The 26,260-nt window shown below is 54.3% G+C and overlaps 2 protein-coding genes across 4 annotated transcripts in view; both read right to left on the bottom strand.

Moving 5' to 3' along the window:
* The window catches only part of LOC103347332 (uncharacterized), an 87,033-nt gene that overhangs the window by 28,383 nt on the left and 32,390 nt on the right, over positions 1 to 26,260 (bottom strand). Inside the window, exons 1-2 of one of the 3 annotated variants that reach the window (XM_070062374.1) lie at positions 11,608 to 12,011; positions 4,432 to 4,568 (exon numbers count right to left, since the gene is read on the bottom strand). The gene's annotated coding sequence lies outside the window, so the exon portion shown is untranslated. Of the gene's footprint in view, positions 1 to 4,431; positions 4,971 to 11,607; positions 12,012 to 26,260 lie in introns of those variants that run through there. The other 2 variants (XM_070062376.1, XM_070062375.1) reach the window with 2 other exon arrangements.
* On the bottom strand, positions 20,230 to 24,945 carry LOC138846460 (uncharacterized). The gene is made up of 3 exons (XM_070062406.1): positions 23,583 to 24,945; positions 23,056 to 23,208; positions 20,230 to 21,523 (listed from the first exon to the last, which is right to left on the bottom strand). The coding sequence occupies exons 1-3, from the start codon at positions 23,611 to 23,613 to the stop codon at positions 20,772 to 20,774; spliced, it is 936 nt and encodes a 311-aa protein (XP_069918507.1). The 5' UTR covers positions 23,614 to 24,945; the 3' UTR covers positions 20,230 to 20,771.

The raw sequence follows: 26,260 nt of genomic DNA, 5'->3' as shown, positions 1-26,260 counted from the left end.
CTGTCCTATGGGAGCCGAACAGGTGCTTTCATGGGGGTGGGAAGGCATGCAGGTTCCCCCAGTGCACACGGCACTTCAATCTGGCTCAAACCCCTGGGCACAGGACACCATGTTGCACCCAGCTAGGTGATCTGCACAGGCACCACTGATTTGGCTTTCACTGTTTTTGCACACGACACACCACAGCAATGGTGCTCAATACCATCACCCCGGAAAGTTCACATGAGGCCATTTTGGGCATGCTTGAACGTTCAGGAGTCCCTACCAGGGCAGCAGGGGTCACTGCCGGTTAGGAGCTGACACTCCTCGCTCCTGATTGGTTTGGAGCTAGAAATGGACACGTGTCCAGTTGTGAGGAGCTTGATATTTTTCTAAATGAGTCCTGTTTCTCTCCTGTTGCACTGGGATGGATACTCAAAATGAGGCTGCAGCCACCCAGTCTCTTAAGACTGCAGAGTTTCAGAATCTGTACCTGTAACCTGCTCCCCCCTCCCCCAACTCTGATGCTAATGGGAAGATTTTTTGTTTGTTTTTTAAAAGAAGTTGCACCATTGTTTTGGACATTTGGTGCAGCAGTTAAGACACAGCTTGGTATGCTGGTAGCCCAGATCAGAGTGCCTGGATTTGAGTCCTGGCTCCACTTTGAATTCCAGCTTCCTGCTCGCCTACATCATGGGAGGAAGTAAGTGACAGCCCAAATATTTGGATCCCTGTGACCCACACAGGAGACCCAAATTGAGTTTGGGGCTCCTGGCTTCAGCCTGGCACAGCCCTGGCTGTTGCAGATATTTGGGGAAAGGATCAGTGGCCAGGAAATCTCTGTCTCTCTGCCTTTCAAATAAATAAATGTCAATAAAAATTCTAAAACTTTACCACATAAAAAGGTAGAAAGAGAACAAGGTTGTGAAAAAAAGGAAGACAGAGTATGGTGCTGCCATATCGTCCCCATTGGGTGTCTGGGCCACTTTGGAGCAGAGTAGCTGGGGTTCAGGCTCTGTGGTCTGTAGGAACCTCCAGAAGAGCCCAGGGAAGAGTTGGCCACATTAAGTGGAAAAAGAAAGCAATGACTGATTACGATGACTTTGCATTTTGGGTCTGGACTTGCCACTCCTTTCCTGATGCGAAGACACCTAAAGCTTAAGAAACACACTGGGGGCAGGCCCTTGGTGCAGTGGTTAAGCCGCTGCAGCCACGTCCTATATTAGAATACCTGAGTCCAGGTTCCAGCTCCTCCTCCAATCCCAGCTTCCTGCTGATGCCCACCTAGGAGACAGCAGATGATGGCTCGAGTGGCTGGGCCCTGGCCGCTACATGGGAAACCTGAATTGAGTTCCCCGCTCCTGGTCCAGCCCCAGCTATTGCAGACTTTAGAGTAGTCAACAAGCAGATGGAAGATCTCTATGTGTCTGTCTCTGTCTCTCTGCCTTTCAAATAAAACATGAAATGTTTAAAAAATTTAATAAAAATTTAAAAAATGAGGATGCTTTCAGTCATCTACTCACTTGGGTCCCTGTGCCCACATGGGAAACTCAGGTGGAGTTCTGGGTTCCTGGTTTTGGCTTGGCTGTTGTGGGAATTTGCAGAAGTAAACCAAAGGATGAAAGATACACTTCTCTTTCTTTCTCTCCTTTTCTCTCACTCTGCCTTTCATACCACAAATCAGAAGGAAGGAGGGAAGGAGGGAGGAAGAGAGGAAGGGAGGGAAAGAAGGAACAGAAATACTGCACAGGGGCAGGCATGTGTCCTACCTGCTGGGATGCTGCTTGGGATGCCCTGACCTCGTGTCAGAACACCCGGGCTCCAGTTCTTGTTCCACACCCAATCAGCCTCCTGCTGGTGCAGGCCCTGGGAGGCAGCAGGTGGCTGGGTCTCTGCCACCCACAGGAGAGACCACATTGAGTTTCCAGTTCCTGGCTCCAGCATGGCCTACCCAGGGCTGTTGTAGGTATTTTAGAAGTGAAACAAGAAGGCATGTGCTCTTTCTCGCACACTCTCTCTCTCGTCTCTCTCTGTCTCTCGTCTCTCTGCCTTTTAAATACATAAAAAGTGAAAAATAAAAGGAAACACTGAATAACAATGAATAAGCCTGTGAAATAAATTCCATTTACTACGTGACCAGAATTACCCCAACACTGCTGTCTATGAACAGATGTTTTAATAATTAGTATTTGCCAACTTTGCACAAAACAGCTGATGGACGGCGAGGTGACAAGTAAGGCAAGCAATAGACATGTCAACATATTTCCTCACCATCAAGCAGCTCTCTTCCCTGAAGCCCTACCCTTTGTCTTAGACAGGTTAGAGCTCTACTTAATCATTTGATTTTCTTGCCAAAAATAAACTCAAAACACCAAATACAAAAGGAAAAGCTCCCCAGAGGGCTAAACACAGTAAGTACTTAAAAAAAAAAAGATTTATTTATTTGAAAGAGTTGCACAGAGGGAGAGGGGGGAAGGGAGAGGGGGAGGGAGAGAGGGAGGGAGGGGGGAAGGAGAGGGCGAAGAATTGGTGGAGGGAGAGGGGGAGGGAGAGGGGGAGGAATTGGAGGAGGGAGAGGGGGAGGGAGAAGGAGAGGGGGAGGGAGAGGTCTTCCATCCACAGGTTCACTCTCCAATTGGTCACACTGGCTGGAGCTGTGCGGATCTACAGCCAGGAGCCAGGAACTTCTTCCAGGTCCTCCTGCACACGGGTGCAGGGGCCCAAGGACTCGGCTTTCCCAGGCCATAGCAGAGAGCTGGGTCAGAAGTGAAGCAGCCTGGGCTTTTTAACCGGCACCTATATGGGATGCCGGCACTGCAGTTGGTGACTGTACCGCTATGCCACAGCGCTGACCCCAAGTACTTTTATAACAATTATGGTCACAGAGGTGCAGAATCCCAAGCTGGGGAGGCACCTACTTTTCCCTTAAGTATCTGCAAATCCTCCATGTCTGATGAGCCCTTCTGCCACGAAACTCCTCTACGTGAGAGACACCTCTTACTGCACCGAAGGCTAGCTGGCTCTGCTCTTTTTGCACTGGAATAAGAGTCCTTGTGTTTGCCTATTAAATGGACATCCTCTTACTCTGGGACAAACCATGGGACAATTATCACTAAACACCAACAGTGACTTTTGCTAGCTTTTTCTTAACATTTAATTATTTGAGAGGTAAAGTTATAGACAGAGAGAGGGGAAGACAGAGAGGTTGGTCTTCCATTCTCTGGCTCACTCCCCAAATAGCTACATTGGTCAGAGCTGGGCCAATCGGAAGCCAGGGGCTTCTTTGGGTCTCCCACATGGGTGCAAGGGCCCAAGCACTTGGGTCATCTTCTGCTGTTCTCCAAGGCCATGAGTAGGGAGCTGGATTCAAAGTGGAGCAGCTGGGATCTGAACGGGTGCCCATATAGGATGCTGGCATGGCAGGTAGAGACTTAACCTACTATACCATAGCACCAGCCTCATGTGCTGGCATGTTCCCTCCCCCCTCCCCACCCAGAAACCATTTATTAAAACTTCATGCATTTTATCAATACAACTTTAGGAACACAGTGATGTGCTAATGTTTTCTAGCGAGCTGTGACATGCAGTCCCACAGTCAATGAAGGTTACAGTCAGGACGAGCCTGAACTGTCTCCGCACCCTACGTGATAGCCACACCTTTACTCTGTGACGCAGAACAACCAGGAATACGCACTTGAGTATATAATCTGCTCTCTGCAACCTGAGGGTGGCCATCAATTTCCTCCTCTGTGGAGACACGGAGAGTTTCTCTCTACCTCCTGGTGGTGAGGCAAACCGCACTGAAGGACCCACCCCATCTCACGTGCAAACTAAGAGGACAGGCCAGAGAGCAGCTGGCACAGGGCACCCAGGAGACGAGAAGGGAACAGCCTGAACCTGCCCTGCCCCACCCTAGGCAGGCAAGTGGAGAAAGGCCACAGTCACTCTCTCTATCCTCACTAGGACCATTTGCTCCTCTAGTCATGGACGCAGAATGGAAACCTGCAGTCTTCCTTCCTTATTTATCTGAAAGTCAGAGACAGAGAGACAAACACAGATGCCTGTCCACTGGTTGATTCATTTCTCAAATGCGGCAACAGCCAGGCTGACACCAGGAATCCAGAACTCAGTCTCCCGTGTGGGTGGCAGGGGTCAACTTGAGCCCTCATGTGCTGCCTCCCGGGGGTGCACTGGCAGAAAACCAGAGTGGAGAGTGGAGCTGAGATTCAAGTGCAGGCACTCTGGTGTGACGCACAGGCATCCGAGTCGTGACTTCATCACCGTGCCAAATGCCTGTCCCAAGTTTTCACTTCTTAAGGCACAAAAACGCTCAATGTCTTCTTTTCACAAAAGGTAATCCCCTTACTTTAAAAACTGACATTCTCCTTTAAAATTCATCATTATCTCCTTAAAGAGAGTAAGGCAAACAGACATAAAACCACACATACGTACTTTTTAGATTTTACTGGAATGTACCTGGCGAAGTCTACAAGGAAACACTCTGCCAGGTAATGGTCTGCTGAAGACATGACTGACTTAATGACGGCCCTGCACCAGCACCGGAGCTCCGGACAATACACCACACAGACCTGCAAAACAGAAGGCAGGCTTTATTACGTTCAGCAGTAAAACCTCTAGTCACGTGATGACAGCCCTAAAGGCTCCTCTCAACATCGTCTCAGCCTGTACCCAACTTACAGGAGATGACACAGGTGTAGGAGGCTGCCCAAACTGAGCACTGTCTCCCAGGAAAAGGCCCCCAAGAAGGCAGAGATCAGCTGAAAGGAAAGTGCTAAACGGGAAGAATTCCAGCTCACCAATACAGAAGGAATGGGAGAAATCACCATATTGAAAACAAATGGGCCTGCGCTGTGGCTCAATAGGCTAATCCTCCACCTTGCGGCACCAGCACACCGGGTTCTAGTCCCAGCAGTGGCGCCGGAGTCTGACCCGGTTGCCCCTCTTCCAGGCCAGCTCTCTGCTGTGGCCAGGGAGTGCAGTGGAGGATGGCCCAAGTGCTTGGGCCCTGCACCCCATGGGAGACCAGGATAAGTACCTGGCTCCTGCCATCAGATCAGTGCGGTGCGCAGGCCGCAGCGCTCCAGCTGTGGCGGCCATTGGAGGGTGAACTAATGGCAAAGGAAGACCTTTCTCTCTCTCTCTCTCTCACTGTCCACTCTGCCTGTCAAATAAAAAGAAAAAAAAAAAAAGAGTGAACCAGCAGATGGAAGATCTCTAACTCTGCCTGTCAGAATCATCAATCTTTAAAAAACAAACAAACAAAAAACCTGACAATACTAATTATATATACGGATGAAGAGCAAATAGAACTCAGACTTTTTTTTTTTATTAGACAGAGTTAGACAGTGAGAGAGAGAGAGACAGAGAGAAAGGTCTTTCTTCCGTTGCTTCACCCCTAAATGGCTGCTATGGCCGGCACACTGGCGCCGATCCAAAGCCAGGAGCCAGGTGCTTCCTCCTGGTCTCCCATGCAGGTGCAGGGCCTAAGCACTTGGGCCATCCTCCACTGCCTTTCCAGGCCACAGCAGAGAGCTGGACTGGAAGAGGAACAACCGGGACTAGAACCCAGAGCCCACATGGGATGCCGGTCTGCAGGCGGAGGATTAACCAAGTGAGCCGCAGCACTGCCCCCCCCCCCTTTTATTAGACAGGTAAAGTCAGACAGTGAGAGAGAGAAAAAGGGAACTCAGACATTTTTGACAGGAATGCAAAAAGGCAGTTATGCTGGAACACAGTCCATCAGTTTCTCATAAAGTTAAAACACAAGCAATTCCCTCCTAGTTACTCTCCCAAATGAAATGAACTCGAGTCCATACAACTACCTGTATGCAAAGATTATAGCAATGTTGTTCATCATCTCCCTAAACTGAAACAACTCAAGTGGCCTGTGAGTATAAACTGCTGTGTGTGCACACAACGGAATACTACTCTGCCACTGACCCTATGCAGCAACACAAAGCAGTATCCAATGTGTCGTCTTTGAAGAAGCCACAGTGAAAGGCCACTACTGCTCTGGGATTCTGCAGGCACCCATTTCTGTGACATTCTAGAAAAGGAAAAACTAATAGTGTGGGGAGCAACTCGGACTAGACTAAGTTACTGGAATTAAGACTTATTCTATGCATCTGCTTTCCCACAATATGGCGCTGAGAAGGGAGAAACAGCTTCTGCTCAGCTGCCTCCAGTTCAACCAATAAACAGCAGGACCTGCTCCTGATTGGAGGAGAGCAGCGTACTCGGCGTGTGGGTAGCAGAGTTGGGATTGGTGGAAGAGGACTATAAAGGAGGAGAGAGACAACATGCACCAGGAACATCTATCTGAAGGAACACCTGTGCAGCCCCCGAGAGAGCCGGCCGGCGGTGTGCCGCTCCCCTGCGGAAGTGGGGAAAGTGGCCAGGGGGAACCGCCCTTCCACGGAGGTGGAAGGGACGGTAGCCAACCCGGGAAGAACCAGCAGCAAACCCGGGGAGGGCCGAGCAGACAAAAGAACAGCGCAGGGTCCTGTGCCGTTCCCCCACGAAGACGGGGAGTGACAAATAGCAGCAGAAAACAATCTTTTCTTTATAAAGCATTACAGGTAGAGAAAGATACAGCTACAAAGGAGCTTCATCATGGGAATATGGGGCAGTGAGGAAATGCTTCTGCATTTTGACTGTGGGGGTGATTACACGATGCTATGCATTTTTCAAAATACAGAAGTCTACACAAAAAGGAATGAATTTTTCTGTAAATAAATTATACATCAATTAAAAAATAGGGGTGGGCTTTTGTCATAGCAGTGAATCCTCAGGCAGGGTCTGCATTCCACATGGGAGTGCTTAGGTTTCCGTCCACGTTCTGATGCCGATTCCAGCTTGCTGCTAATCTGTGCACACTCTAGGAGGCCTCTTGACCATGGCTTGAGTGACTGGGTCCCTGTCCTCAGTGTGGGGGACTCAGGTTGAGTTCCCAGCTCCAAGCTTTGGCCTGGCCCCACCTTGGCTACTGTGGGCATCTGGGGTGTGAACAAAGGGATGGGAGAGTTCTGTCTCTTTGTGGGGAGCAACTGGGAGCAACTTGGACTAGACTAAGTTACTGGAATTAAGACTTATTCTATGCATCTGCTTTCCCACAATATGGCGCTGAGAAGGGAAACAGCTTCTACACAGCTGCCTCCAGTTCAACCAATAAACTGTGGGACCTGCTCCTGATTGGAGGAGAGCAGCGTACTCGGCGTGTGGGCAGCCGAGTTGGGATTGGCGGAGGAGGACTATAAAGGAGGAGAGAGACAACATGCACCAGGAACATCTAAGGGGAACACCTGTGCAGCCCCCGAGAGAGCCGGCCGGCGGTGTGCCACTCCCCTGCGGAAGTGGGGAATGTGGCAGGGGGAACCGCCCTTCCACGGAGGTGGAAGGGACAGTAGCCAACCCGGGAAGAACCAGCAGCAAACCCGGGGAGGGCCGAGCAGACGAAAGAACAGCGCAGGGTCCTGTGTCATTCCTCCACGAAGAGGGGGAGCGACATCTCTTCTTGTGTCTCTACCTTTCAAATAAATAAGAGTTTGGTGGGTGTCCCAATATTGATACTATTTTCCACACTTTTCTGCATCTCCAATGTATTTTCTAATAAAAAGTTAAAAATTTTAAATTAATCTGAAATTTTAAAAAACATTTACTTATTTATTTCAAACGCAGAGTTAGAGAGAGAGGGAGGCAGAGAGGGGGACAGAGAGAGATCTTCCACCCACCAATTCACTCCCCAAATGGTTGCAATGACCAGGGCTGGACCAGGCTGAAGCCAAGAGCTTCATCTGGGTCTCCCACATGGGTGGCAGAGGCCCAAGCACTTGTTTCATCTTCTGTTGCTTTCCCAGGCACATTAGCAGGGAGCTAGATCTTAAGTGGAGCAGACGAGATTTGAACAGGTGCCCATATGGGGTCCTGACATCACAGGTGGTAGCTTACCTTGCTATACCACAATGCTGGCCCCAGCATCAATTTTTTTTTAAAACATCTTGTCCCCTGACGTGGCATAACTTATGTAGCATTTTTACTAAAAATGTCTAACCTAAATATATTAATATAATTATAATTATTGAGGAATACTTTGCAAAGTGACTGCCCTTATTCTTCAGAAATTTCAGTATCATCAAAGATAGACCAATGTCTTGCCTGAATGAACTCTACAAGGCCATGACAATTAAATGCATGTGTAGTTCTGGGTTCTTTATCAGAAAAAACAAGCTACAGTAGACCTTATCAGGACAAAGGGAGTACAGACTGTGTATCAGGTAACAGTGTTGCACCAACATTAAATTTCTCAAGTGTGATGATTACATTATAGTTCTATAAGAGGAAGTCTTTGTTCCTAGAAAAATCACTTAAGTGCTCTGAGTTCTAGACTCATTCTCAAATGGCTCAACCAAAAAAGAAAAAGTAATTTTTACATACACATATTTCTGAAGTGCAAACGCAGCAAAGCGTTACCAACCAGTTAGTGTGGGTGTAGTACACACAGGCATTCATGATGCTGTTTTGTGTTTGGAAATTTTCCAAAGAGTAATTTAGGAAAGACGTTTACAAAGCATTCTTAGGGGTGGGCGTTTGGGGCAGCAGTCAGGTCACGGCTTGGGACACTCAGAGTGCCTGGTTCACATCAAGGCCACACAACCACCAATCCAGCATCCTGGCAACGTGCCTACTGGTCAGGCAGCAGATGATGGCTCGAGCACTGTGCCGCTGTCACCCATGTGGGAGACCAGGACTGAGCTCTAGGCTCCCAGCTTTGGCCTGGCCCAGCCCTGGCTGCTGTGGGCATTCTGGAGTAAACCAGCAGATGGAAGAACTCTGCTGACCTGTTTTCCCAATGAAAATACATAAATAATTTTTTTTAATGTTAAATGATGAGGCTGCTAGAATGTTTCATTAAAAAAAATCTGCTTCTAAAACCTGTAAAATGCAAGCCAGGCCCAGTTTTTGCAGACAGCAACACACACAGTTCTAGTTGCCAGTTCCTCCAGGAGCTTCCCAGGGAAGGCCGAGGACTACTGCTTTCTGCCACTGCTCCAAGGCCACGTGCCCAGCCATCAGGGTGCTACGGCCTCCCAGATTTCAAACACAGAAGTGTGTGGCCCGGGCTGCTTTCCTCATATATGCTGTGTGTACTTACGTATTTGAAAAGCAGAGTGACAGAGAGAGATGGACAGCAAGAGCAAGGTGGGGGATGGGAGAGAGCGCTTCCATCTGCTGGTTCACTCCCCAAATGCCCACAACAGCCAAGTCTGGGAGGAGGGAAGGAACTCCACTCTGACCTCCTACACAGGGGCAGGGTCAAAGTCCTTGGGCCATCATACGCTGTCTTCCCATGTGAGCACACAGGAAGCTGGACCAGAAGCTGAGCGGTCAGATCTGAACAGGCACCCTGAGGTGCGATGCAGACATCACACGCGGCACCTAACCAGCTGGGGCGTGCGAGCCCTCCTCACATTCCTGGCAGCCAACAGCTCTTCTCTGCCCTCCTTAGCCAGGAGAGGTCTCGGCCCCACAGATGTGGCAGAGTCTCCTGCAGGCCGGACTCTTCAGGAACAGCACAGCTGCCCTGCTACAGGGCTCCTGGTGATGCGGCTCTCCAGGTACAGCTCTCGCCTCTGTCTGCGTCACTCAGGGAGGCCGCTGTCTTCTGGGTCGCTGCTTCTCTTCTCTGCCGGGTTCCTGTCTCATGACCACCAAGAACCAGTTCGAGTCCCGCCTGTTCCACTTCTGATCCAGCTCCCTGGGAATGTGCCTCGGGGTCCCAGTGCTTGGTCCTCTGCCACCCACATGATAGGCCCGGATGGAGCTCCTGGTTCCTGGCTTCAGACTCTGCCAGATCTGGCTGTTGCGGCCATTTGAGGAATGAACCAGTGGATGGAAGACCTCCCTCTCTGTTGGTCTCTGTCATTCTGTTCTTCAAATAAGTAAATCTTTTGAAAAAGTCGTGGCAAACTCCAGATAAAATTCATCCTTTTGGGCAATTTTAAGTGTACAGTTCAGTAGCATTACGTAGACTGGCACTGTTGTGCAACCGCGAGCACCAGCCATCTCCAGAATTCCTCACCTTGCAAAACTGAATCTCTGCCCTGTACGCACAAACCCAACGTCTGGCAGCTGCCATTCAACTCGCTCACAGAATCATACAGCACGTGGGCCTTTCTGCTTGGGTCACCTCACTTCATATGACATCCTCATGTGTAAGAGGACACCTCCAAACTAACTAATGTGAAAGCTAAATAATTTCCCATCCTCCATGCACACCACCCTGAGGGTACCCCATCACCTGTTGATGGGCACAGGGTGGGAGGGGGCACCGTATCCATGGAAATGCCACATCAATCTGGATCAGGACAGCCAGAACCTGGACCTCACTGGGGCAAATACTCCTATAAGGGACAGAAGATTTGCTCCAAGGGTGAGCCAGGTCGGAGTCATAAGTGGAGGCCGGGCAGAGCTGAGGGCAGACACAAGCAGGTTCCAGGGCCCAACACACAGACGGGCTCCCAAGCAGGAGGGCACGAGCCCAGCACTTCTTGCCCAAGTCCTGCACCCACGGGCGTGCACGTGGCAGGATGGTGAGAGCCCTTTCACAGGAAGGAATTGGGACTGACATATTTAGGACTGATGGAGAACACTGACTGTGCAGAGGAGCCTCCCAGGGAGACCTGAAATCCCTTCAAAGTCTGAGAGCCGAGGCCGACGCCATGGCTCACTTGGTTCATCCTCTGCCTGGGGCGCCAGCGAACCATATGGGCGCCGGGTTCTAGTCCCAGTTGTCCTCTTCTAGTACAGCTCTCTGCTGTGGCCCGGGAGGGCAGTGGAGGATGGCCCAAGTGCTTGGGCCCTGCACCCGCATGGGAGACCAGGAGGAAGCACCTGGCTCCTGGTTTCAGATCGGCGCAGCACACCGGCCGTGGCGGCCATTTGTGGGGTGAACAAAAGGAAGGAAGACCTTTCTGTCTGTCTGTGTCTCTCACTGTCTCTAACTCTGTCAAGTAAATAAAACAAATTGAAAAGTCTGAGAGCCAGGCCTCCTTGCAAGGAGTCAGCGGCTTCGGGGGTGTGTGACGCTCTGGTCAGGTGAATCCACAGAACACAGACACCACCCATCCCCCTCCTTCTCGGCGCCCTCCCCATCCCACACCCTGGCTCTGGTTTGTAAACTCCCTCCTCCAGCGCCTCCCCTCTGGCTTCCTCGGGAGCCCTCCTGGCACCTCAAGTCTCCCAGGTGGCGGCCCATGCCCGCCCCGGGGACCAGGACACCCGCGTGAGGAGAGGGCGGTGGCGGGGGGGGGGGGTCCCAGAAGCTGAGCCCCGAGGGCGGCGGGGGAAGGGCGGGAGCCAGGTCCACGGTTCCCCGCGAGGGCCCTAACCTAGGGCGGACGTGGGCTGGGGTGTGCGGGGCACCGACACACCTGCCTACGTGCTCGAGTCAGGAACGCACACCTAGTGCGAGACAGCTCGCAGCAACCGCCCTCCGGGGTCGTCCGGAACAGCGCACGCGCCCGCTTCTGAAGCGACCCCCACCCGCACTCCAGCCTCCCGCCTGCACCGACCCGGGCCCGACCGTCCGTGCGCGGGCCGCTCGCTCACCTGGAGCACCAGGACCTGGAGCATCTTCGCCGCGCCTCTGGCCCGCTCGCCCTGGACGACGCGCCCGGCGGCGGGCGTGGCGGGCGTGGCGGGCGTGGCGAGCCGCGCGGCCCCTGCCGCCGCCCCGGGGGCGGCCCCTGCCGTCGCGCCGGAAGCCTCAGGCCTCTGTGGGGGCCGCGCCCACCAGCTCGACGGGGACTCCAGCTTCCTGCCCTGGACGCGCCCCCGCCTGCAGGCCGGCCGCCACGCCCCCCAGTGCCGCGCCTCGTCTTCCCACCCGACGCCGCCGCCGCGGGCGCGCTCTGGGCTCCTCGTCGGCTCCACCCCGCGCCCCCGGCCTCTCGTAATGGCGCCCGCCCCCGCGCCGGCCTCGAGGCGTCCAGAAGCCACGTGGGCGCCCAACGGCCCCGGACAACGGCCGGCCTTGCGCAGCGCCGCCGTGCGGCGGGGAGGCGCGTGGGGGCCCCGCGGTGCTGGGCGCGCGGCTCGCTTCCTGGGCCGCAGGGCGCCCGGGGGCTTGGGGACCTGGGCTGGCCTCCCCGCCGGGAGCGCGCGGGGCCTGCTGGGCTGTCCACCCCCAGCGTCCAGCGGGCCGCGCTCCCCAGGTCTCTGTGCGGGGCTTGCTTGTCTTAGCGGAGTGTGCACGACCCGGTCCTCTGAGTGGGCCGGGGTCTGCAGCTCCTGTGACTGAAGCAGTCACCAGAGTTCTCACTTGGAAGGCTCTGTCCCTGCACCCAGAAGAAGCTCCTGGCTTCTGATTGGCCCAGCTCTGGCCATCTGGGGAGTGAACCAGCTGATGGAAGACCTTTCTCTCTGTCTTTCCCTCTCTCTCTAACTAGCACTCAAATAAATAAATAATATTTTTTTTAAAAATGAAAGAAACCCCAAATCCTGGGCCAGGAAGCTTTTACAGCTGAATTCCTTAATATTTCAATGGGGGGTGGGGGTGGGCACAAGGTTTCTTAAGCTCTATGTGGAAATGTGTTAATTGATTGGGGCAACCAACAAAATAGTAGAAGACCAGATTAGAGAGAGCATGGGAATTGTTAGGTTCTGTGCTTGGGGGAGCAAGATGTTCAGGTAAGCCTCTAGTTTTAAAAAATAAGCTCGACTCTCTCGGTAACTGACTTTCAAGTAAACCTTTAAAAAAAATAAAAATTCAAGGAAAAAAAAAAAGCTTGATTCTACAGGCCCCACAGGTGTGTGCTTGACGTCCCCCAGGAGGACCTTGGGAAAGGACAGGTGTGTGCCTGCGAGTCAGGCAGGAAGCTGCTGATGGGGAGCGTGGTGTTCACCTGGTGCTGGGGGGGGGGGGGTGGCGAGGAAGCAGGCTACATACCTGGCAGGCCAGCACACCTGTCGACAGGTGAGACGTGGAAGGTCCCGAGCCTGAAAGGAGGTGGAGAACACGGGCAGGCGATGTGCCAGCGCGGTGGCTGGAGCCCCTGCGTGCGGTGTCCGTCTGCACTTGCATTCAGTTTCCTGCGATGTGCATGAGAAGCAGCAGGGGAAGGCCCAGGTGCTGGGTTCCTGCCACCCACGTGGGAGATGCAGCTGTATTTCCTGCTTTCAGCCCGACTCGGCCCTGCTACTGAGGGCACTTGGGGAATGAACCAGTGGATGAAAGATCTCTCTCTCTCCCTCCCTGCCTCCCTCCCTTCCTCCTTCCTGCTCTCTCTCTCTCATTTTGCATTTCAAATATATAAAATTTTTTTAATGAAGAATGCAAGGGACAACCTTTGTCTTTTTTTCTTTGATTAACTCATGCTGCAAAAGGTGATCCTGAAACATTGTCACAAACCTGCTTCCAGAAAGTGGAACTATTTGTACATCACAGTGGCCTTACCAAGCCCAGGGTCTTTGGCTCACTTGCAGATAGAAATTGACAAGGGGCCAATATGCAACCCAGAAGGGTTTATGGGGCGCTCATGCTCCAACACACGGACAGCACAGCAGGGTGAGCTTCCATCAACTTGCTGTCCTATGGGAGCCGAACAGGTGCTTTCATGGGGGTGGGAAGGCATGCCCGTTCCCCCAGTACACACGGCACTTCAATCTGGCTCAAACCCCCGGGCACAGGACAGCATTTGGCACCCAGCTAGGTGATCTGCACAGGCACCGCTGATTTGGCTTTCACTTTTTTTGCACACGACACACCACAGCAATGGTGCTTGATACCATCACCCCGGAAAGTTCACATGAGGCCATTTTGGGCATGCTTGAACATTCAGGAGTCCCTACCAGGGCAGCAGGGGTCACTGCCGGTTAGGAGCTGACACTCCTCGCTCCTGATTGGTTTGGAGCTAGAAATGGACACGTGTCCAGTTGTGAGGAGCTTGATATTTTTCTAAATGAGTCCTGTTTCTCTCCTGTTGCACTGGGATGGATACTCAAAATGAGGCTGCAGCCACCCAGTCTCTTAAGACTGCAGAGTTTCAGAATCTGTACCTGTAACCTGCTCCCCCCTCCCCCAACTCTGATGCTAATGGGAAGATTTTTTGTTTGTTTTTTAAAAGACCTTGCACCATTGTTTTGGACATTTGGTGCAGCAGTTAAGACACAGCTTGGTATGCTGGTAGCCCCTATCAGAGTGCCTGGATTTGAGGCCTGGCTCCACTTTGAATTCCAGCTTCCTGCTCGCCTAGACCCTGGGAGGGAGTAAGTGATAGCCCAAATATTTGGATCCCTGTGACCCACACAGGAGACCCAAATTGAGTTTGGGGCTCCTGGCTTCAGCCTGGCCCAGCCCTGGCTGTTGCAGACATTTGGGGAATGGATCAGTGGCCAGGAGATCTCTGTCTCTCTGCCTTTCAAATAAACAAATGTAAATAAAAATTCTAAAACTTTACAACATAAACAGGTAGAAAGAGAACAAGGTTGTGGAAAAAAGGAAGACGTAGTATGGTGCTGCCATATCGTCCCCATTGGGTGTCTGGGCCACTTTGGAGCAGAGCAGCTGGGGTTCAGGCTCTGTGGTCTGTAGGAACCCCCAGAAGAGCCCAGGGAAGAGTTGGCCACGTTAAGTGGAAAAAGAAAGCAAGGACTGATTACGATGACTTTGCATTTTGGGTCTGGATTTGCCACTCCTTTCCTGATGCGAAGACACCTAAAGCTTAAGAAAAACATTGGGGGCAGGCCCTTGGTGCAGTGGTAAAGCTGCTGCAGCCAGGTCCTATTAAGAATACCTGAGTTGAGGCCGGCATCCTGGCTCACTAGGCTATTCCTCCGCCTTGCGGTGCCGGCACACTGGGTTCTAGTCCCTGTCGGGGCACCGGATTCTGTCCCGGTTGCCCCTCTGCCAGGCCAGCTCTCTGCTGTGGCCAGGGAGTGCAGTGGAGGATGGCCCAGGTGCTTGGGCCCTGCACCCCATGGGAGACCAGGACAATTACCTGGCTCCTGCCATCGGATCAGCGTGGTACGCCAGCCGCAGCAGTCACTGGAGGGTGAACCAACGGCAAAGGAAGATCTCTCTCTCTCTCTCTCTCTCTCTCCACTCTGCCTGTCAAAAAAAAAATTTTACTCTGAGATTCTTATAATAAATTTAACCCATTTTTTGTGGTTGTGGTTGGTGTGTTCTAATTTCAGTCACTTTCCTTTAAGGTTTTGGCTTACGTTTCATGGCTACTTTCAGTGCTCTCCCTTTTGCATGAGGAGTTACACTCTTGTTTCTGACTGATTTGTAACATCACACGCTGTCTTTAATTCTACCAGCTACTCTTGCGCTGAAAAGCACTTGAACAGATATTTCTCTATTATCTCAGGTATTTACTCTGTCCTCTCATGTTTTTTCCTATTCTTTCTAGCACTACCCCTATATGTGAGAATATAGTCTGGAATAATTGAACAAAAACCACGTTATTTTTATCTTTAAAAGGTTGTTTTTAACAAAACAGGTTAAATTTTAATTTTTAACATTTGCAATGTCTTGTTTAAAAAAGATTTATTTATTTATTTGAGAGTCGGAGTTACACAGAGAAGAAGCAGAGGCAGGGAGAGAGAGGTCTTCCATCTGCTGGTTCGCTCCCCAGTTGGCTGCAACAGCCAGAGCTGTGCCGATCTGAAGCCAGGAGCCAAGAGCTTCTTACCAGTCTCCTGTCGCTGCCCCTCTTTGTGGAGGAACGACACAGGACCCTGCGCTGTTCTTTTGTCTGCTCGGCCCTCCCCGGGTTTGCTGCTGGTTCTTCCCGGGTTGGCTACCATCCCTTCCACCTCTGTGGAAGGGCAGTTCCCCCTGCCACCTTCCCCACTTCCGCGGGGGAGCGGCACACCGCCGGCCGGCTCTCTCGGGGGCTGCACAGGTGTTCCTTCAGATAGATGTTCCTGGTGCATGTTGTCTCTCTCCTCCTTCATAGTCCTTTTCCGCCAATCCCAACTCTGCTACCCACACGCCGAGTACGCTGCTCTCCTCCAATCAGGAGCAGGTCCTACAGTTTATTGGTTGAACTGGAGGCAGCTGCGTAGAAGCTGTTTCTCCCTTCTCAGCGCCATATTGTGGGAGAGCAGATGCATAGAATAAGTCTTAATTCCAGTAACAGTCTAGTCCGAGTTGCTCCCCACAGTCTCCCATGCGGTGCAGTTTCTCAAGGGCTTGGGCCATCTTCTGCTTTCCCAGGCCACAGCAGAGGTGCTGGTTCCAGTCCCGGCTGCTCCACTTCCAATCCAGCTCTCTGCATGTTTCCATGTGGGAAACCCAGAGGAAGCTCCTATCTCCTGGCTTTGGATTGGAATAGCTCACTCTGTTGCGGCCAGTTGGGGAGTAAACCAGCAGATGGAAGACCTCTCTCTCTTTCTCTCTCTCTCTCTCCTTATCTTTCTATATAACTCTTTCAAATAAATAAATAAATCTTTAAAAAAAAAAAAAGAAGAGAGAGGAGCTGGATTGGAACCAGTGCCCGTATGGGAGGCCGGCACTGCAGGCAGCGGGTTTACTCAATACGCCACAGTGCCAGCCCCTACAGTGTCTTTATCTAGAGCAATTATCCAGGCTGGCACCGCGGCTCACCAGGCTAATCCTCCACCTAGCGGTGCCGGCACACCGGGTTCTAGTCCCGGTCGGGGCACTGGATTCTGTCCCAGTTGCCCCTCTTCCAGGCCAGCTCTCTGCTGTGGCCCGGGAGTGCAGTGGAGGATGGCCCAAGTGCTTGGGCCCTGCACCCCACGGGAGACCAGGAGAAGCACCTGGCTCCTGCCATCGGATCAGCGTGGTGCGCCAGCCGCAGTGGCCATTGGAGAGTGAACCAACGGCAAAGGAAGACCTTTATCTCTCTCTCTCTCTTTCTCTCTCACTCTCACTGTCCACTCTGCCTGTCAAAGAAAAAAAAAAAGAGTAATTTTGCAGACTCTCTCTCTCTCTCTTTTTCTTTCTATCTCTGCCTCTCTGTAACTACGCCTTTCAAATAAATAAATAAATAAATATTTAAAAAGGAAAACAAAAAAACCAATATGTGATAGTCACAGAAAGAATTCTCTGGATCATGGGCTCTGAAGATTCTCCTGCTCAAAATACTATAGATGAAAAAACAAACAAAAAAGAAATACTATAGGCTTCTAAAAATTAATCAGAATCAAATATTTTGAATGAGCAGTGCATGGTAGAAGTCCTGATAATAAGTGTCAAAGTCAATTAATTATAGGAAGTAAGTCTGGATAATTACTCTATTTTTTTTTCTTTGACAGGCAGAGTGGACAGTGAGAGAGAGAGAGAGAGAGGTCTTCCATCCACTGATTCACTCCCCAGATGGCCGCAACAGGCAGAGCTGAGCCGATCTGAAGCAAGGAACCAGGAGCTTCTTCTGTGCCTTCCACACGGGTGCAGGGGCCCAAGGACTTGGGCCATCTTCTACTGCTTTCCCAGGCCATAGCAGAGAGCTAGATCATAAGAGGAGCAGCTGGGACTAGAACCGGTGCCCATATGGGACACCGGTCCCTAAGGCCAGGGCGTTAACCCACTGGGCCACTGCGCTGGCCCCAATAATTCCTTTTTAAACACAGTAAGCTGGGGCTGGTGCTGTGGCTCTGGCGTAGTGAGTTAAAGCCTCCTCCTGCAGTGCTGGCATCCCATATGGGAGCCAGCTTGAGTCCCGGCTGCTCCACTTCCCATCCAGCTCTCTGCTATGGCCTGGGAAGGCAGTAGAAGATAGCCCAAGTCCTTGGGCCCCTGCACCTGCGTGGGAGACCAGGAAGAAGCTCTGGCTCCTGGCTTCGGATCGGCACACCTGTGGCTATGGGGGCCAGTTGAGGAGTGAACCAGCAGATCGAAGACCTCTGTCTCTCTTTCTCTCTCTGCCTCTCCTCTCTGTGTGTAATTCTGACTTTCAAATAAATAAACGAATCTTAAAAAAAAAAAAAAACAGTAAGCTTATTTCAGTGCAAAAATTTCGAAAGTCACATGACTTTTTCATAAAATGCAGCTTCCACTACATTTTTGAAGGTCTTTTGTGAATGTGTAGATATTGCCTCACATTAATTTTTTAAAAAAAAAGACTTATTTTATTTATTTGAAAGACAGAGTTAGAGAGATAGAGAACGAGAGAGAGAGAAATGTCTTCCATCTGCTGATTCACTCCCCAAATGACCAAAATGGCCGGAGCTGTGCTGATTAGAAGCCAGAAGCCAAGAGCTTCTTCTGGGTCCCCCACGCAGGTGCAGAGGCCCAAGGACTTGGGCCATCTTCTACTGCTTTCCCAGGCCATGGCAGGGAGCTGGATTGGAAGCAGAACAGCCAGACTTGGCCAGCATCCATATGGGATGCCAACACCACAGGCCTGGGCTTTAAACCCACTGAGCCACAAGCCAGCCCCTCACATTCATTTTTAAAAGTGCAGGTTTTACATGTCACAATATGTCAAAATTAGGGTCCATGTTGTGGCTTAACCGGTAAAGCTGCTGCCTGCTGTGCCGGTATCCCATGTGGGCTCCAGTTCCAGTCCCGGCTGCTCCACTTCCCATCCAGCTCTCTGCTAATGGCCTGGGAAAGCAGTGGAAGATGACCCAAGTGCTTGGGCCCCTGCACCCTAATGGGAGACCCAGAGGAGGCCCAGCTGCCATTGCAGCCATTTGGGGAGTGAACCAACGGACTGAAATTCTTGCTCTCTCTCTCTCTCGCTCGCTCTCTCTCTCTCTGCCTCTCTGTGACTCTGCCTTCCAAGTGAATTCAAGATTAAGCACTTTTGTTTTGTTTTGGCTGGAGGCACTCTATCACCAACAATGACAGAATACGGTTTGCTGGGCATCAGAGCAGAAAAGACACACAATTATTTTGAGCCCAGGGAGAACCCTGTGCCAAACAGGATTCACATCCGGCAACTGCTTTAGGCAAAGAAGCACCCAGAGCTGAGTGCCAGCTGCCCGTTGTCCACCTGTCCTCGGGGCTGGGAGCTTTCTCAGCCTGTCCTGGGTTTTCTGACCTTGCCACTCTAGGGGAGGCCTGGCCAGGGATGACCCAATGTCCCCTACACTGTGCTCTTCTTGTAGTTTGGACTGGGGTTGGAGAGTTTGGAAAGAAAACCAAAGAAATCAGGTCGCTTCTTGTCACCTGGCTTCCAGGTGCATGACAGCTGTGGCTGACCACGGGTTATCACCAGAGGACTGTCCACATCTGCCAGGGAGGGGCAGTAGCTCCCCCTGCTGGAGCGGAGTCAGCCATTGACTACTTAGGGTCTCTCTCAGGAGTATTTGTCTCTTCTCCATCCGTCTGCTTATGCAGTTATCTGTTTGTATCAGGATGCACTCACATGTGGGGTTTTATTCATGGTTATAACCCGATATTAAGTTACTCGTCTTGCTGCTCACCGGGTTCCAGATAAGAGCACAAGCAGCTGTCTCGGGCTCGCTTCTGCTAGCGTTTCCATGGACACCCTCGTCTTGTTGGAGCCAACACACTGTGCTCCTGCATCGGAGGCTGGGGGAGCTCTCTGGAGGGTCTAGGCAGAGCAGCACCGCCCCTTGGTGACCCGGCGTGTGGGCCTGTAGGGCTGCAGCCTCAGGGGCTGGAAGGGCTCGGGACAACTCAGTCTGGGGAGATGCCTCTCTCCCGATACCACCTGCTGGTGCTGATGGAGGCACAGGGCCCTTTAAACTGCCCAGGGGGTTCAAGGCTCAAGTTCAGGAAAAAAACTCCATTGCTGTGCTTACGCTGGTTTGCAGGTCATACTTGCTGCTTGTTATGTGAGTTTCCCAAGGCAATGAAAAGGTCGATCATCTTATCTCCTGCAACTTGGCTGCCATCAGACACCTAGAACAAGCCCCTATTCTACACCAAAAACTTCATATGGCAGAAAGCAACACAAAATCACTTTTCCCGGAGCTAACAATGAGCCAATGCAAACACCTAGTGCACTCTTGCAAGAATTGTGCCCCCTCGCCCCGTCAAGCCCCACTGCTACTAGCAGGAGTGAACCCGCGAGGACTTGCTCCTAAGAAGCTCTGGCAAGTGGACTTCACCCACATGAACTCCTTGGGTCAACTTAAGTTTGTCCAAGTGGTGGGAGATACTTATTCAAAGGCTGTATTTGCAGCAGCCCAATCCGGAGAAAAGGCTAGAAATGTGATAAAGGTGGTTAAGTCAGCCCTGCTGGTCCTCGGTGTCCCCTGGACAATAAAGCCTGATAACGGGCCAGCGTATACACCACAGGAATTTAATTCCTTCCTGAGGTCCTGGAACATACAGTGTGACACAGGTATCCCATACCTGTGAGAGACATGTGGGGTCAAGCCAGGGATGCTGCAGCCACGGCCGCCCAGGTCTAGGGGAGAGCACAGAGGTGACACAGGCCCTCCAACCACGGCTGTTCCTATTGTGCTGATCTGTCCCAGAGGTCACGGGCACTCACAGCTGCTGCTCTCCCACCCTGACCCAGTTCCCACAGGGCACAGCTGAATCTCAGGCATTGCCTGCAGGGTCCTGAGTGGGTCTCTGCCTGGGGCTGGGGGCTGTGGAGCTGCCTACGCTCTCCAGGAACACGGGGAAGCTTGCTGCCGCTGGGCACCGGGGTCACAAACTGGAGCAAACTCGTTTCCATGGAACAATTTAATACAGACTCAGCACCACCTGAGGGTGGCGGTGGGGGAGGGGGCGGGGAGGAGAGTACAGTGGCTCCTGGCACGGCTGTTGTCTTCCAGTGTCAGGGTGTCCTGGCCCCAGGAAGAGCCTGGGCGGTGGGGGCTCAACCAAGTGCATAGGATGCCGTGAAGACACACGGAAGGCTGCTGCCCAGCCTGGGCAGGACAGATGCTGGACTCGGCCTCTCTTCTAGGAGGCACCCATCATCCAGGTGCCCCACAGAATAAGAGGTAAGGAGGCCTCTGGCCAGGGAGGGCACGCGGGCCTGGACTCTCATCCCAGGGCTGGCTCTGGCCGGCTCCAGCCCGTGACTGTCCCCAGAGTGCATGGGGCTGCCATGCCAGTAGGGGGGAGTCTTCAGCTGTGGCCCCCAGGCAGGGACAGCCTGCATGGGCCCTGGTTCTGGGGGCTCTGAGGCCTGTGGAGGAGCCCACATCCACAGGCCCTCCCGGCTGCCAGCGTCGGAGGAGTCGTCCTCCCTGTGCTCTGGCCCGCTCAGGTTAGGGAGACTGGCGCACTGGCACAGGCCTCCCCACCTCGAGCACTTTGGAGACTCCATGGGGCTGGCAGAACCTGGAGACTCTGCGGTCCCCACAGGGGAGCCCAGGCCGAGGGGCTCTGGGCTGCCTTCCCAGCACTCCTCCTCCTCCATGCCTTCCATCTTGGTGATGCGGAGGCCAAAGCTTCCTGGAGGACGGATCATCACTGCACGGGTAGCGGGACCCCTGGTCTGCTCCCACACTGCCACTGTGTCCTGAATGGTGATTTTGGCCTTCGGAGCAGTGGGGGCAGGAACGTGCATCTGGGGGATGCGTGCCTGCCCCAGGGGCCTGCTGCACTGTTCGATGGCCTTGGCTGGAAGAAGAAGAGACGCGGTTTGCTTCTCCACAGCCCCTGTCTGGCCTGCAGGGTGCCTGCCCCGACCTCATCCTGGGGTCCCCATCACCACGTGTGACGCTGAGGACTCTTCCAGGCTGCTGGCCCCAGACGGGAGGGTGTGTGCAGCCCGGGCAAGGGGAGCCCTGGGACACCACCGGCTCCTCCTGCACAGCCCCACAGGGTGGATGGCCCTGAACTCCTTGCCTCACTCTCATCTCTGGGGACTAAAGCACCAACTCAGGACCCCGTCACCTACCCCACCTGACCTGCTGCGCCCTAACAGTGCATTGTCTGATTTCCCGCATCTGAGTCCCTCCTACATGGCTGGAAAGGAACTGAGCCTAAGATGATGGGGGTGAGAGCTGGGGCTGTGGGGCAGACATGGAGTCCAGTTCAGGACTTGGGGACAGGGAATGCAGTTTCTAAAGAGGTGGCAGGGGTGCCCTGTGTCCTCTGCCCCTGGGCCACTGTCTCTTTCCTGGTGAGACTGGGCTGTCACCGCTACTGTCCCAGGAGCACCCAAGGAGGCAGCACCTGGAGGCACAGTGGGGCCTCCCCAGTGCCTGGACAGCCTGCACCTGGGCCCCCACTTAGAGCCTCTAGAGCTGGGACAAGCCCATCTCTGCTCTGCATGGGGACCCAGGCGCTCAGGTCCATGATGGCAGCAGCAGCAGGGGAGGAGCACGGGGACCCCTCCCCACTAGAGCCCAGAAGCCAGCGATGCTCCGGGTCCCGCTGCCTTCTGTTGGCCCGAGGCTAGGGCTGCAGAGCCCACACTCTTGTTTTCTGCCGCGGGGCCACCAGCCCTGCCTCTGTGCCCAGCCCTGCTCGCAGGAGTGCACTCGGCCCCCACAACTGGGCTCAGGGCACCTGGGCCTTCCAGGGGTTCTCAGATGGCTGAAGGGGATCCAGTGCCGGTAGCCTTTACATCACTGCACAGGGTCTCCCACAGCCCCACCTCCCTCTAGCCCTGCCCACATGCAGGTGGGAGCCCCGCCCACCCCTGTCCTAGGAGGGTCCTGTGTGCAGACAGCTGTGGTCATCGGGCCAGGAGCCTGTGTGGGGTCAGTTGGGGAGGGGCCCCCTGGGCAGGCAGGGCCACTTCTCATCTTGCTGGAGTGGGGGTCCAGCTGTGCTCCAGGCTCCTGGGGGCACTGAGCCAGGGCACCTGCTCCAGACCTGGGCAGGGTAGCTCAAGGCGGGGCCTCCAATCCACTCCAGAGTGGGGGTCAGCCGAGGAGCCAGAGCCACAAATGTCCTGAGGACAGCTCCACGGCCCGGCCCCAGAGTCGTGGGGGGAGAGCCGGCACCCACAGGAGGATTCTGGGAAGCTGCCCGAGGCCCTGCCAGGCCATGCTGACAGAGCTTCAGAAAGCGGAACTGCTGAGCCCGGGGAGGACAAGGAGGACCAGGAAGAGGTGAGGCCCTGGGCGGGGATGTCAGGGCCTGGCACTCCCACTACTGACTCCCCCAAGGGAGCATGGGACGGGGCCGTGTGCTGGACTCACCTTCGGGAGGCAGGAGGCACTGGAGCTTCCCCAGCTCACGCATGGAGGCCCGCAGCTGCCTGATGACCGCGTCCTCGCTCAGAGACCAGGCCTGCTTCAGGGTCACCTGCAGGAACTCCCGGAGGTGGTCCCGGGGCATCTTCAGCAGGCGCTCTAGACATGGGGGTGGGTGTCAGGCTGGGAGGGGCCCTAGGGATGGCGCAGCCACCATGGCTGCTCCAAGCCCTGTCCCAGCACCAGACATGGGCTGCAGACACCCTTGGACACCCTTGGGTGTCACACCAAGCACTAGAGGGACTGCTCAGGGGCCAATTTCCAGTGCGATGACCCTGGCCACTTCTCCTTGTGGTCTGTGGGGGCCTGAGATTGGGGATGCAACAGGGGGATTCTCAGTGCCCTCCTGAAGGGAACCCAGGCCTCCCCAACCCCCTCATCCCTCCCTCAAGCCCTGCTCACGAGGGACAGGCAGGGGACCCCCAGCTCCTCCGTCCCCAGCACCCGGGCCTCTGTGGGCCCTGAGGACTCACTGTTATGGATCTTGAGGGCCGTGTATGCCATGGCCGGGAGCACGTGCTCGCCCTCCAGGATGTATATATCCCATATTCTCAGAGCCAGGGGGAACGGCACCTGGGGACAGAGGCATTGGAGGACCCGCCCATCAGGGCCTCAGCAGGGCCCACAGGGGTGGGTGTGCAGTGTCACTCCCCTAGGACAGAGGGAGACTCCAGGAGGCTGATCACACAAGAAGGCCAGAGCTCCTCCTGGGAGGGGAGGGGAGGCCATGCCTCATGGCCACATCCCTGCCCACTCAGCGAACCAGACCCACAGAGGATGACCATGTCCTGTCCTGGACCCTGGGGGTCTGCACACTTTGGAAGCCACACTGGAGATGCCAGACACCCCAGGGACCTGGGGGAGGGCTCAGCCCTTGGGCTGTGCTGCCACCAGCCTCTGCCACGGGGGGTCTATGGATCTCCTGCCTCTCACTGTAGGGCTCTGGCCTTTGCCAGGCTCTCTGGATAGGTCCTGGTGGGACCTGTCCCCTCCTTGCTGGCTCTGAGGCTCAGCCTCAGCTTGGACCACCCTTAGCAGGGCTGGACAGGGCCTGCCTGGTCTGCACAGCAGGCTCCCTCCTGTGTCTGCTGGGGCTGGGGGAGCTCAGAGTCACAGGCCACCAGCACCAGAGAACCAGGCACTGGGGCAGGAGCTTCCCTGGGCAAGGGGTCCCCGGGGCACTTACCCCATCCAGGAAGCACTGGATGTACCAGTGGGTGGTGGAATCCTCCAGGCACACACCCTCCTTCTCCTAAGAAAAGGCAGAGGCAGAGGGGGCTCAGGGCCCAGGGCCCAGGGCCCAGGCCTGACTCCCTCTAATCTGAGCCCTGGGGCAGAGCCCCTGGGTGCAGGAAGCCCAGCAGCAGGGGCATCCCCCCTCCCAGCCATGCAGGTTCCTGAAGGGACACAGGTCCCTCCTTCCACTCTGCTCTGGGGACAGCGTCTCCCTTCAATCTACGCCAACTCTGGGGGACCAAGTGCTGGACAACAAACCAACACCCAAGCTGCCGCGGACCCCCATAACCAAGGAAAGTTTTGGTGAGGACGTGGCCTCCCCTGGCTCAGGAAGCAGTCCCATGAGCCCAGAGCCCCCAAGAGGAGAAAGGAGATGCTTAACTTACCAGGTGTTTCTCCAGGGAGGGGAGCACGCGATGCACAATGAGCCCCAGGTGTTGCTGGAATCGCTCCAGTTTGGGGGTGTTTGGTTTGTAGAAACCTGAGTAGAATCAGCCACACCCTCATGTGAGAGCCTCCTCCTAGGAAGGCTGGAGAGCCCCAGGCCTGGGTGGGGTGCTTCTGAGCATTGAGGGTCAGGGGAGGCTGGACCAGGGGCAGGTGGTGTGGGGAGCAATTCGGACTAGACTAAGTTACTGGAATTAAGACTTATTCTGTGCATCTGCTCTCCTACAATATGGCGCTGGGAGAGGAGAAAACAGCTTCTACCCAGCTGCCTCCAGTTCAACCAATAAACAGCAGGACCTGCTCCTGATTGGAGGAGAGCAGCGTACTCGGCGTGTGGGCAGCCGAGTTGGGATTGGCAGAGGAGAACTATAAAGGAGGAGAGAGACGGCATGCACCAAGAACATCTAAGGGGAACACCTGTGCAGCCCCCGAGAGAGCCGGCCGGCAGTGTGCCGCTCCCCCACGGAAGTGGGGAATGTGGCAGGGGGAACCGCCCTTCCACGGAGGTGGAAGGACAGTAGCCAACCCGGGAAGAACCAGCAGCAAACCCGGGGAGGGCCGAGCAGACGAAAGAACAGCGCAGGGTCCTGTGTCGTTCCTCCACGAAGAGGGGGAGCGACAGGTGCGGATGAACGTGGCCAGGGCAGAGGATCTGCTTGGGAGGTGGGTGCAGGTGGGTGAATGTGTGCAGCCCAGGCCTGGCTGCCCCCTGGAGCCCGCTGGGGTGGGTGCAAGTCAGACTGGGTGCCTCCTGACCATTCCAAGACTCAGGAGCGAGGAGGGGTGACCCTACAGGGGATGCTGCCTTCCACAAGTTCCCTGGGTGTGGCTCTGTGCTTGAGAGTTGTGTACAGACGTGTGAGGCAGAAGAGTCAGAATCGACCTGAGTCACTGGACAAGGACAGGACCCCTTGTTCTGAAGGTTCTCACACCCAGGATGGCCATGGCCAAGCTGCAGGGCCTTTGGGTGGTGGTAAAAGAAGGGGGCTGGCTCAGTCTGGGAGGCTTCTGCCAGCCCTGGCTTCCTGGGAGCCCCCCCACACACACTGTGACACTGTCCTGCACATTCAGGAGCCAGTGAGGGCCGTGCACGGACTTGCATGCACTGGGCCCCACACACCATCCACCTACCGTGCATCGCGTGCTTCCTGCTTTCCATGAGCTGCACCAGGGCCCAGAAAGAGTCCTCCTCGGGCATATACATGAGCAACAGCGCCACCACATGGCTCAGACCCTGGCTGTAGCCCACCTCCTGCAAGATCCCAGAATACCTTTAGGAGACCTCCCCTGGCAAGAATGATATCCTAGGATGGCCCACCTCTCAGGCAGATCAGGGTCACCCACTGAAGGGTCCAGGAAGATTTAGGCACAGGGAGCCCCTGTGCCTGAATCCTGCCACTTGGTGTCAGCTGCCCAAGAATTGGAGCCCAGAGAAGTTCTCCAAGTTCCTGGAGGGAATCCTGCAGGG

This window comes from Oryctolagus cuniculus, chromosome 18 (assembly GCF_964237555.1).
Source record: "Oryctolagus cuniculus chromosome 18, mOryCun1.1, whole genome shotgun sequence".
Taxonomy (NCBI): domain Eukaryota; kingdom Metazoa; phylum Chordata; class Mammalia; order Lagomorpha; family Leporidae; genus Oryctolagus; species Oryctolagus cuniculus.
This window is presented reverse-complemented; position numbering and strand designations above follow the sequence as displayed.